This window comes from Crocuta crocuta, unplaced genomic scaffold, assembly GCF_008692635.1.
Source record: "Crocuta crocuta isolate KB4526 unplaced genomic scaffold, BGI_CrCroc_1.0 scaffold170, whole genome shotgun sequence".
NCBI lineage: Eukaryota > Metazoa > Chordata > Mammalia > Carnivora > Hyaenidae > Crocuta > Crocuta crocuta.
This window is the reverse complement of record NW_027527853.1, coordinates 2320414-2331775: the sequence shown is the minus strand read 5'-3', so window position 1 is coordinate 2331775 and position 11362 is coordinate 2320414. Positions and strand designations below refer to the sequence as shown.

The 11362-nt window shown below is 51.3% G+C and overlaps 1 protein-coding gene across 1 annotated transcript in view; it reads right to left on the bottom strand.

Moving 5' to 3' along the window:
• The window catches only part of RRP12 (ribosomal RNA processing 12 homolog), a 30660-nt gene extending 19595 nt beyond the window's left edge, over nt 1–11065 (bottom strand). The window contains exons 1-10 of the mRNA XM_077779212.1: nt 10856–11065; nt 10047–10279; nt 8022–8105; nt 6767–6843; nt 5740–5845; nt 5397–5513; nt 4131–4269; nt 3896–4023; nt 2937–3035; nt 2205–2296 (exon numbers count right to left, since the gene is read on the bottom strand). Of these exons, the coding sequence (XP_077635338.1) occupies nt 2205–2296; nt 2937–3035; nt 3896–4023; nt 4131–4269; nt 5397–5513; nt 5740–5845; nt 6767–6843; nt 8022–8105; nt 10047–10279; nt 10856–10994 (1214 nt within the window). The 5' untranslated portion in view covers nt 10995–11065. The remainder of the gene's footprint in view (nt 1–2204; nt 2297–2936; nt 3036–3895; nt 4024–4130; nt 4270–5396; nt 5514–5739; nt 5846–6766; nt 6844–8021; nt 8106–10046; nt 10280–10855) is intronic.
• Between the last annotated feature and the right edge of the window lie 297 nt (nt 11066–11362).

Sequence of the window (11362 nt, the reverse complement as noted above, 5' to 3'; positions counted from 1 at the left end):
CTCCCTGCTTCCCCTACTAAAACTGGGGCTGGGGCTAGGGTACCTGAAGGCTCTGAGTGGCAGCCATCACCACCTGAGAGTGCGGGGAGAGGAGGCAGGTGGTTGCAGTTCCAAAAAAGCGAGGGAGGTGGCCCAGCCCCAGGTCCCGCTGCAGTCTGTCAAGACAAAAGTCTTCTGTGGAGCCTGACCCTGGGCCTCAGGGACCAGATACCCAGGTCCAGTGACAGTCACTGATCTGCCGGGTTCCACAGGGTCCTTCTAGTGTGCAATTTTATTAATTTTTTAAGAATATAATGTTAAGTCCTTTATTTTAATTTTTTTTCTTTCATAGTTTATTATCAGGTTGGTTTCCATGTAATACCCAGTGCTCATCCCAACAAGTGCCCTCCTCCATGCCCATCACCCGCCTTCCCCTCTCCCCCACCCCCATAGTGGGGAATTTTAAAAAGTGCTGTCGTGGGGCGCCTGGGTGGCTCAGTCGGTTAAGCGTCCGACTTCGGCTCAATCTCACAGTTCATGGGTTCGAGCCCCACGTTGGGCTCTGTGCTGATGGCTCGGAGCCTGGAGCCTGTTTTGGATTCTGTGTCTCCCTCTCTCTCTGCCCCTCCCCCACTCATGCTCTGTCTGTCTCAAAAATAAATAAACCATAATAAACAATTAAAAAAAAAAGTGCTGTCGTTCCAGTAATAGCCATGCATGGTGAAAAATTCAAATAGGTCTTCAGAGAATAAAATATACAGCATGCTTCCATGATCACAACTTTCTCCTAGACTGAACTTCAGATGCACTTGCCAGGGGAATATCAAGGTTAGATTTCTCACTCTTCCAAGAGTTGTTATACACACATGAACAAATAAAGTAGTGGCATGTGCTGACATCTACCTGCCACTTTTCACATGCCAAGTGCTCATGTAACACACATTCATTCACTTAGTCTTTGCAACCACTGAGATTAAGTCCTATTACCATTCCTATTTTATAAGCAAGGAAACTAAAGCACAGAAAAGTCAAGTAATTTGCCCAAGGCCACTCTGCTAGTGAGAGGCAGGCAGCAGGATTCACACCCCGGTTAAGTCCTGCTTCAGAGTACACAGAGTTGTACCACCCACGCTGCTCTCCGTATGTCTTGGGGGGTCTATGTCAGCATGCACATATCCACTCTGGTAATTTCTAACGGCTGCATAGTATCTCACTGTATAGCGAACAGTACTCTCAGCGGGCACATTTAGGTTGCTTCTTGGTTTCTAGGGTTGTCATGACCTACACCGTTCTAACAAACAGCCTGGGAAGTGATTCGTGGCACAACCGTGGGAGGGCTCCTGGCAGGATTAATACCGAGAAGGGGACGGTAAGGCTACTTTGCCATTTTCCAGCACCTCCAGGTAAAAGGTGGATGTGCAGAGAAGGACATGGGCTGGAGACCTGCCTTTGCTCCTCAGCTGCAGTGTGACTAGCTCCCTCACAGTGCTTCTGGGTCAGCCTCATGGAACAGGCTAGGCCTTTCTCCCAGGAGGCTGTAATGAGTGACAAGAAGCAACTGATATGAAGCCCACAGCACAGTGCCTGAGAGCAGGCGACGGGAATCCCTCAGCAGATCGGGGATAGGCACAGCATGGCGGAGACCCTCCACCAGGCCTTAGAGACCCTTGCTGCAGGCAAAATGCAAGTCACCAACTGACACACTTATTTTCTCTCCTTATTCCAAAACAGTGGAGTTATCAAGTGGCTACTATTAAGGGGCCCAGCTCAAATGAGAATATCCTAACAGACACACAGAACCTGGGTCTGCAGGACTGTGAACCCCAGAGGAGAGAACCATTAACCCAGGTGGAGAGAGGGGTGAAGCCACAGAAAGTGGACGAGATGGTCTGAGAAGGAAAGCAGCTATACAGGACTCAGGAGCTGACAAGAACCAGGATGGAACTCGGGCACCCCTGGCGCCCTAGTGTGGTGCTCTGAGCCCGCCTGGGTGCTCCTCGGAGCTCGCTCGTCACTGCTCCGGGAGGAGAACACTGGCTCTGGCTGACAGGCCACACCACCCTGCCCTGTCCTGTGCCTCATAACCACAGAAGCTGGTCTATAGCACACTCAACAAGGGGATGCCACCACCCCCCTCCGGCTCCTCTCTCACGACCCTCCCATCTGCACTGCAGAGCAGGAAGCCTGGCTGGAGGCCCCACGACACCCCTCCACCACACCCCTACCTGACCAGGTTGATGTGGGCTTTCTCCATGACCTTAAGCCAAGCCAGCAGGGGTTGTAAGTCATTCTCACTGGGAACATAGTCATATAAGGCCTAGAGGGGGTACAGGGAATAAGCAGGTGACAGAGCAAGTGTGTCAGCAGAGGCCTAATGACAATGACCCCTTCCCATCCCCACACACTAGTGCGTCCCAGTGACAGGCCCGCACACGTGGCCCCAAAACTCACAGCCCCCTTGGCCTTCCAGGTCCTGCCTTTCCCTGCTCCATGAAGCCCTTCCAGTTTCGCTCCTATGAGATCAAAGTCTCTAGAAGCAGTAAAACTTGGGTCACACAACCTTTAAGCTCTCATAAAAGCCACAGAGCCTTCCGTGGAAAAGTGTACATGGGCCACACACATGCACATTTCGCAAATCACTTAGGGGGTGTTTATGCCCCCCTTCCTCAAATCCATCCAGGGATCCCTAAGTTTGAGAGCCTCTGCTCAAAACGTGGGTTATACCACAATGCCATGCTGAAACAGTTTCTTAAGTAAGTGAAGGCTCAGGACCCCAACTCCTGTAGACACTGATGTGGCTTCGGTGTCCAGTCTCCTGGATGCCTGCCTCCTGTCTGCTGGTCTCTTGGCCTCCTCCTCTGGGGCAGCCCATCCAGCCCCCTCAACCTCACTCTGCAGACAAGTAATGGGCCTCCCCGCAGCACAGCACTGCCCACCCCTTAGCCATCAGGCCTCACCGTGATGATCTGGGCGTTGAGCTCTGCTGACAGGGTGCCCAGGCTGGGCTTGGCGTGGAAGAGGCTGTGAAAGGCCTGCATGGCACAGGCTGTCACCAACTGGAAAAGACACGTGGCTTAGTGGGGAACCGCAAAGTCCATGGCTGCCCTGGGCTCCTCAACCTCCTCCTCCAGAAGCTGGGCTGGAGGGAGACCCAGGGCCCTGACCTCAAGCATGCCCCCCACACCCACACACTCAGGGGACTGTCACTTTAGGATGGCTTGGCAGCCACTGAAAATTCTGAAATGATTTAAACAAAGGTAACAAAGAAACATGAACAAAATACTTTTAACAGACTAAAAAAGCAGACTATAAGTGGTGTACATGCTATAATTTATGCCTGTATTTTCCTGTTTTTATCTATGTTGGTTTGTCAAAAAAAAATGTCTGAAAGTATACACAGCAAGTTGTTTTGAAAAGGTTTTTCCTTTAAACAACGATCGTGTGATTTATATGATGCATACTTTAAAACATGCATGCAAACAAACACCACCAGAGAATACATAAAGATTAACAGAATTCTGCCAGCATGACAGAAATGCAGGGCTGGTTTCTTTATCTTTAAAGCCACTATACAGACCTGTTAATAAATAAGCAAAAGAAAGAAAGATTGTGACTGAAACAGAGCTCGACCCAGGAGAGGGCTGGCACCTTACCAGCCCCGCCATGGCCCTGCCTCTGACCTGATCCCTGAGGCCAGCTCCCAATGGGACCAGGACCCTGAGGAGCGCCTGGTCTACCCAACACAGGATGGCTGGTGTCCTTGGTTGGAGGTACGAGCGGGGTTGGGATGGGGAGACCTGAGGCCCTGCTTCTGGCCTGCACAGCCAAGTTCCCAAGCATTAGCACCACGGGCCAGGGTCTGAAGCTTAAGTCCCCCCACCCCGGTGTGCTCCTCTGGCTCCTGGGCTGAGCTCACCACGTGGCTCAAGGTCATGACCCTGAGGAGAGTCTCGCTGCAGCTCTTCACCAGGCCTTCGGGGAAGCAGGGCAGCAGGTCCTTCAGCAGCGTCAACATGTGCAGGGTGGTGGTGGCCTCCTTGGAGCCTGGCAGACAAGAGGGCGCTGAGCCTCCAGCACACTCTCTGCAGGGAGCCCCGTCCTCCCAGGCTGGCCTCTGGCCCCATCCGCCCTGCCATCAAGCTGGTTCCCACCTCCGGACTTCTCAATCTCCTGGACGCAGAACTTGGCCGTAGAAATGGCAGCAGGATGATGGGCAGGGGCTTTTTCACCAAACATGAACTCGCTGCCCTTGAGGATCGAGCACACTCCATGCTGGGCAGCCTTCCGGATCTGAGGGGCAAGTAAAGGGGGGCTGGGGTTAGGGCCGGGTCAGCATCCAACCAGCAGCTTTGGCGTTTGTCACAACCAACCAACCAGCATCGGTGGCATGCCTCCTACGTGGCTGATGCTGTACCCAGGCCTTCCTGTGTGCAGACTCCTGAGCTGGGAATGAGACAAACCTCGTTCCAATCCCTGCTCTCCCACTGAGTCACCAAATGGCCCTGAGCAAGCCAAGTGCTTCATCTCTGAGCTTCGGTGCCCTCATCTTTCCTACAGGGATTCGCTCCTTTAGTCAGTCACCCGGCAATACCAAGTGTGTGCCAAGCCAGGCACTGTGCTCAGAGCTGGCGGTCTGGCCGTGACCAGAGCAAATAACTCACACTGTACTTGGGACGCAGAAAACAAACAAACACACATACACCGGAAGCTAAAAGTACTTTGCAGACACTACAGCAAGTGCTGTTAGCTTTTATATAGTGGTCGGGAAAGTGTCACTCCAGTGAAGTGACATTTCAGCAGAGACCTGAGAGTGTGAGGGAAAGAGGCATGCACCTCCCTGGGACAGTGTGCTGAGCACACTGAGTGCTCACGGACTGCTGCTACCATTACATACTCCCTGCCCTCCATTTCCGGAGGAAGTGGAGCGGCTGCCCACGATTTCCTGAGCGCCTGCTATAAGCCAGGAGCCGTGCTGGCCTGTGAGGGACACCGAAGTCTCCACACACCCCTGCAGCAAGGATGGTATCACTATCCCTACTTTACAGCTAGGAACCTGAGGCTTGGACAGGGTAAGTAACTGCCCAAGGTCACACACAAGCAGCGAATCGAGTATCCAACTGAGGTTGTGGGGCCGTAAAGCCCCACTCTGCCCCCTCCTGCCACCGCAGTAAGCCAAGCACGAACCACCGAGGCAGCAGAGACTCAGGAGGGCTGGGCGGCGAACGTGCCTCCTGGAGGCCGGGGAGCTGCCCCTCACGCTCCAGAGCTAAGCAAATAAGGCGTCAGAGATACAAAGTAGAACATCTGGGCAAGAGCCCAGTCCCCAGGGCAACCTCCCCAATCCCACTCCAACAGTCCAGCCCTGGCGCACTTACTAGAGTGCCCTCCCCCATGTTCTGGGGGCCGGGCAGCCTCACCTTGGGCTTAGGGTGCACGGTGAAGCTCAGAAGCCCATGGAACACCTGCAGGGTCACGGGGTAGCTCCAGGCCTCCAGGTCCTGCTTCCGCAGAAGGGTGGCCAGGCAGGAGAGGACCTTGAGAAGAAAGTCAGAGTCTCTCAGCTTCACCCGCTTCAGCCAGGCAGGAAAAGAGCCCGGTTGTCACCAATTCCAGAAAATCGCACAGGGATCCATCTGAGGTCTATACCTCACAAAGGGCCTATGTCCTCCTTCCATCCCCCCACCCAGGGAACATCCAAGCTTCAGCCATATCTGTGGGGCTCGGGAAGATGGCAGTGGGGAAGCAGACTCAGACACTAACCCATCGGAGGGCAGAGGTGGAGCCGCTGCTGGCCTGAGTGGACATGATGTCCATGAAGGCTTTGGAGGTGTCAGAAAACTTCTTAATGAGCACGGGGCTGGGCACGCTGTGGGGAGAGAAGAGAAACGCTCAGAACCCCAAGGGGCCTCCTAAAGCAGCTGGCGCAGCCCCAGCCCAGGTCTGAAGGAGGAGGGTAGACAGAAGGAGGCAGCGCGGGCCCAAATGCTCAGCAAGTGAGCAGGAGTCAAGACAGGAGGCCGCCCTTGCTGACACCAGTTCAGCGTGCTTGCCGCGGCACCGAGCTCCACGCCTCCTTCACCACCCATCCTCTGCTACCCGCAAGGTAGGCAGTACTAGCTCACTTCAATCCTCTCCCCACCTCCCGCCTACCTGCAGGCCTCCAGGTATCCTGGTGCCAACAGCCCAGCCCATGCCCCGGCCCCACTCACTGCAGCGGGGCCACCCCCTTCCCAGGCATCAGCGCTCCCCTGAGCCACCCTGGGCGCCTCATCGGAACGCCACCTGACTTAAGGATCTTGTTTTGTTTTTGTTTTTTTTGTTTTTTTCCTGAGAGAGAGAGAGAAAGAACGCGCACGAGCANATCCTGGTGCCAACAGCCCAGCCCATGCCCCGGCCCCACTCACTGCAGCGGGGCCACCCCCTTCCCAGGCATCAGCGCTCCCCTGAGCCACCCTGGGCGCCTCATCGGAACGCCACCTGACTTAAGGATCTTGTTTTGTTTTTGTTTTTTTGTTTTTTTCCTGAGAGAGAGAGAGAGAAAGAACGCGCACGAGCGTGCATGCCTGTGCACACAAGCAGGGAAGGGACAGAGAGAGGGAGAGAGAATCTTAAGCAGGCTCCATGCCTAGCAGAAAGCCCAACGTGGGGCTCAATCCCACAAACCATGAGATCATAACCTGAGCCGCCCAGGCGCTCCTCTTGTTCTAACAGTTCCCTGATCCTGTTCCTCCTGCCTGCACTCCTTTTTCCACAGAGACCTGGGGTTCAGACCAGAGCCGGGACTCACCGCTTCAGGACCAGGTTCAGCAGATAAGCTACAGCAGCCAGAGACTCAGGGGACTCCACTGCCTCCATTGTTGTCATCTGCGGGCCAGACCACAAGGTGTGAATGGGAGCTGTGTAAGCTGGGCAAACGGGGTGCTGGGGACGCCATGTGCCCGGCAGAATGATTATGACCAAGACCACTGGCATCAGATGTTCAAATCCCGGCTATGCCAGTGTGTGATTTAGGCTAGCAATTAAACGTTTCTGTGATTCAGTGTTCTCACTTGTAAAACAGATGAAAATTGTGAGGCTTCACCAAATTACTATATGTAAATCACAACGTGCCGGGCACGTGACAGAAATCATACATTCTATCTAACTCATCTCATTATTCTAGAGCAGGGGTTGGAAAGCTTTTTCTGTAAAGGGCGAGATAATAAACATTTTAGGCTTTGCAGGCCATATATGGTCTCTGTTGTGTATTCTTCTGGGTTTATTGAACCATCCTTTAAAAATGTACAAAGCATTCTCAGCTCTAAGGCTGTCCAGAAACAGGCCATGGTTCAGGTTATCCCCATGGGCCACATTTGCCAACTCCTGTGCCAGCAGTGGCTCTCAAACTTTTACATTCTTAACATTTTTGGAGAATCACCCAAAGAGGTTTTGTTTACATAGGTTATATTACTGATACTTACCATATTAAAAAATTAAAACTCAGAACATTTTAGAATACAAGCATATGTGAGCACAATTAGCTGTCAAAATAGTATCATCAGGCATGCTGTAACTTCCAGAAAACTCCACAGCACACTCATCAAAGAATGAGATGAAAAGGCAAATCGTGTTCTAGTGTTAGTATGGGGATAATTCTGATAGCCTAGCGAACCCCACTAAAGGGTCTTGGCTCCCCAACCCAGGCCCACCCCTGGCCACACTTTGCCAACAACAACAACAAACAGAGTAGTGGATTCTTTTTCTAGAATGACAATGTGGCAAACAGCATCAGCCTTATCAAGCCACCTGAGAATGACAGCAGTTTTGTTGTGTTATGTTGTCTGTCTGTCTGTTTGTTGGTTTGGTTTGGTTAATCTCTTGGTCCAAAGTGGGGGAGATCAAGAGTCGCATGCTCTTCTGACTGAGCCAGGCACACTCCCCTGAAGCACTTTCCCCTATTCAAGGGTGTCCTGCCCTATCTTCAGACGCCAGGAGCACCCTTCTCTCTACTGCTGGGATCACCTGCTGTTCTGAACACCCACTTCCAAGTCACACCCACTCACCAGTGCAGCAAAGTACTCAGTCTCTGTCTCCTTCCCTCCTTGGGAGCGAATCACCTCAGTGACAGCGGCCAGAACAGCACAGATCTGCATGGGAGGGAGAAGGCACCTCTGACATCTATTAAGATCTGAGCCCGTCCCGACACTGGCCTCTTTTCCTTGTTCCTTCACAAATTATTCTCCTGACAAAGCCTACAGGGAGACAAGATGGACCACATTCGGAGTCCGGGGTACACACCACGAGGCCTCGCCAACAGGCAGACTCAGACATGTTTGCCAAAATTATGCCTCTAGGACTCTGTCTCTTACAGGAAGCCCTGCCCGACATTGCAAGTGTGTTCACTGCAGCAACAAACTGGAACGACACAGCAGCATCAACAGAGGAATAAAAAAGCGCTATTACTACATAGTAAGTAATGACAGATGGAAATACTACACAACTACTAAAAAGAATGAGGAACAACTCTACGTTAATTTAGAAATACCATTCAGTGGGGGGAAAGCTGCAGAACACTACATATAAAATATAATCTGGGGGGCGCCCGGGGGGCTCAGCTGGTTGAGCATTTGACATCGGCTCATGTCATGGTCTTGTGGTTCAAGAGGTCAAGCCCCGCATTAGGCTCTCTGCTGTCAGTGTGGAACCACTTCTGATCCTCTATGCCCCGCTCTCTCTGCACCTCCCCGGCTTGTGCGCTCTCTCTCTCTCTCTCTCTCTCTTTCAAAAATAAATAAAACCTTCAAAAAATAAGAATAAAAATAAAATATGATCTTAAACCTAACAAAATTTGGGTAAAAAAATACACAAAAAAGTCTAGAACAGTAATGCTCACGAGAGGCTACTGAGCACTTGAAACATGGCTTTGTGTGGCTGAGGAACTGAATCTTTAATCTTAGTATTTTACTAAATTAAATTTCAAAATAAGTATTTTGGTTATTGGAAAACACGTATTTAAAACAACTTAGATACACAGATCTTCTGCAATTATAAGTTTTATGGAGACACAGACTTAGAACTTAGAAATAGGAACCTACTTTTGTGATAGTAAATTTTAGGACCAAATCAAGAACTTTCAAAGATTCAGCACCCAAATGGAGATGTAAGGGTAACAAATACTCTAGATTTGGAAAACTTAATATGATAAAAATGCAAATCATCTTGGGGCTGAGGGAGGGAGAGGGAGAAGGAAGGAGAGGGAGGGAGGGGGAGCGAGAGGGAGGGAGGGAGAGGGAGAAAACCAAGTTCAATGGAGGGCTCAAACCACAAGATCATGACCCAAGCCAAAATCAAGAGTCAGACACTTAACCAACTGAGCCACCAGGCCCCCCTTAATCATCTCATTTTACATTGATCATATGTTGAAATGACAATACTTTATATTATTAAGATGAATGTCATTTGTTTCTTTTTACTTTCTTTTAACGTGGCTACTAAAAACTTTACAGTTACGTGTTGTTGGACAGCGCTGGGCCAGGTAGATTCATGACCCATCGACAGTAACTACCACAAAGGAGTTAAGTAGGGAGAACAACTTTCACTTTTTATTCTACTCACTTCACTTTGGTACCATTTATAATTCTGACATCTTTCAATTTAAGCAGTGAATATAAATATGTATAATATAAAAGTATCGACTAAAAAATACAAATAGAATGTAGTTCTCGTTAGAGAAAACATTTTCTCTCCATTGTTATTCAGCATTAATTTACTCAACAAATGTTTCTTGAAACCATTCCATGTAAAAAGTCCTGTGTTAGTTGACAAGATAAAAATCCGGAAAATCCGGAAAATATTTCTACCCTGAAGGACTGTACACTTAAGCAGGGGAGATGTTAGAAGAAAGCGGAAAGTGGAGCCTGCCCTAAGAGAGCTAGTGAGTAGGGACCACACAGGGTAGGAGAGATGACACATCATCCCAACAAAATACCAGCTGTCACAGCCAGCAGGCAGCCGGGACTGGAAGAAAATAAAAAGCCCGAGTAGGCCTCCTCCTCATCATCCCGAGTCCTCCTGACCCTCCCCCCTACCTCCTTGTGGGCAGCTGAGTTGGACTCCCAGAAGCGTTGCACTTTGCTGAAGGTGACATTTGTGCAGTCCGAGAGGCCGCTCAGGAAGGTGGCAGAGGACTTCTCCGTGAGAGCCGGGGCCACCTCTTCTTCTTCCATGGCCGTCTCGGGGGCTTCGCTTTTGCCCAGACGCAGGGACCCTGACTGCAGCTCATTATGCAACTTGACCGCGTCAACTGTCAGGTCGCTTTTTCCTGAAAACCGGAGGCTTCGGTGAGGTCCCCACTTCTAGCCTAACTTCCTTTAGGCCGGGAGCCACTCCACCCATACGACAAAAACTAGTAGAGTCCAGGCCCCCAATTCGAGAGGCTGTTCTGAAAACGGCCTGCCTCATCAGCTTCCCAAACGCCTAGAACTTAGCAAAAACCTGGATAGGGAACCCTGCAGGTAAGTTTCTGCTTTCCGCGTCCGGACCGCATCCCATAATATCCCAAAGGGAGTCGACCGGGATGGGGGTGGGGGGCACAGGCAGGGGCTTGGGAAGTAAATGCAGGTGAAAGCATTTTGTAAAGAGACACCCAAAGTAAATTATAGCTGAGTCCCAACTCTGACGCCCGTGGTACCCTGGGCTAGTCATTCCCCTACTAAAGACTCAGTTTCCGCATCTGTGTAATGGGGAGGGTGGGCCTTTACTGCAGGCTACGCATCCGACGTTCTAGGAGGAAAAAGGTTCAATGCCTGGACCCCGGAGCCTCCTCAGAGGCCCAGGCCATCAGGCCCAGACCCGCTAAAATCCTACCGCCAGCGCGCCGGGGTCTCAACCCCGCTACCTGAGGGCCGGCTGAAGAATCGGCTGCGGGCGGCCTGGCGGTGGCGGCAGATGGCAGGGTTGCTGTCGCTACTATGGCCTTTCTTCCAGCGTTTCAACTTGGCCGAGGCACCGGAAGGCAACTTCCCCGAGCGACCCATGTCTTCTAAGCCGGGACCGGGTTTATTGCACCGGCTACTAGGGCCTGGGAAACACGCGCACGACCCACGTGGATCCGCGGACCGCTTCACTTCCTCTTTCTCTGAGGTAACTTCCGGAATTGCGTCTGTTACTATGGCGAGACAGTCAACATCCGGTTTTACACTCCTCGGGGCTCAGAATCCCTGAGCAGCTGGGAGAAGGTGGGTAGCTAGGGAGTCCCCGGGGTTTCTACTCCAGGGCGACGTTCTCAGCCCCCGGAGTGGGCCTTATGGAGCTAGAATTCTTTTGCAGGTTAAAAAACAAACGTATATTTATATAATTTTTTAACATCTAATTTCGAAAGTAAGGCGCGGAAACATTGCAAAGA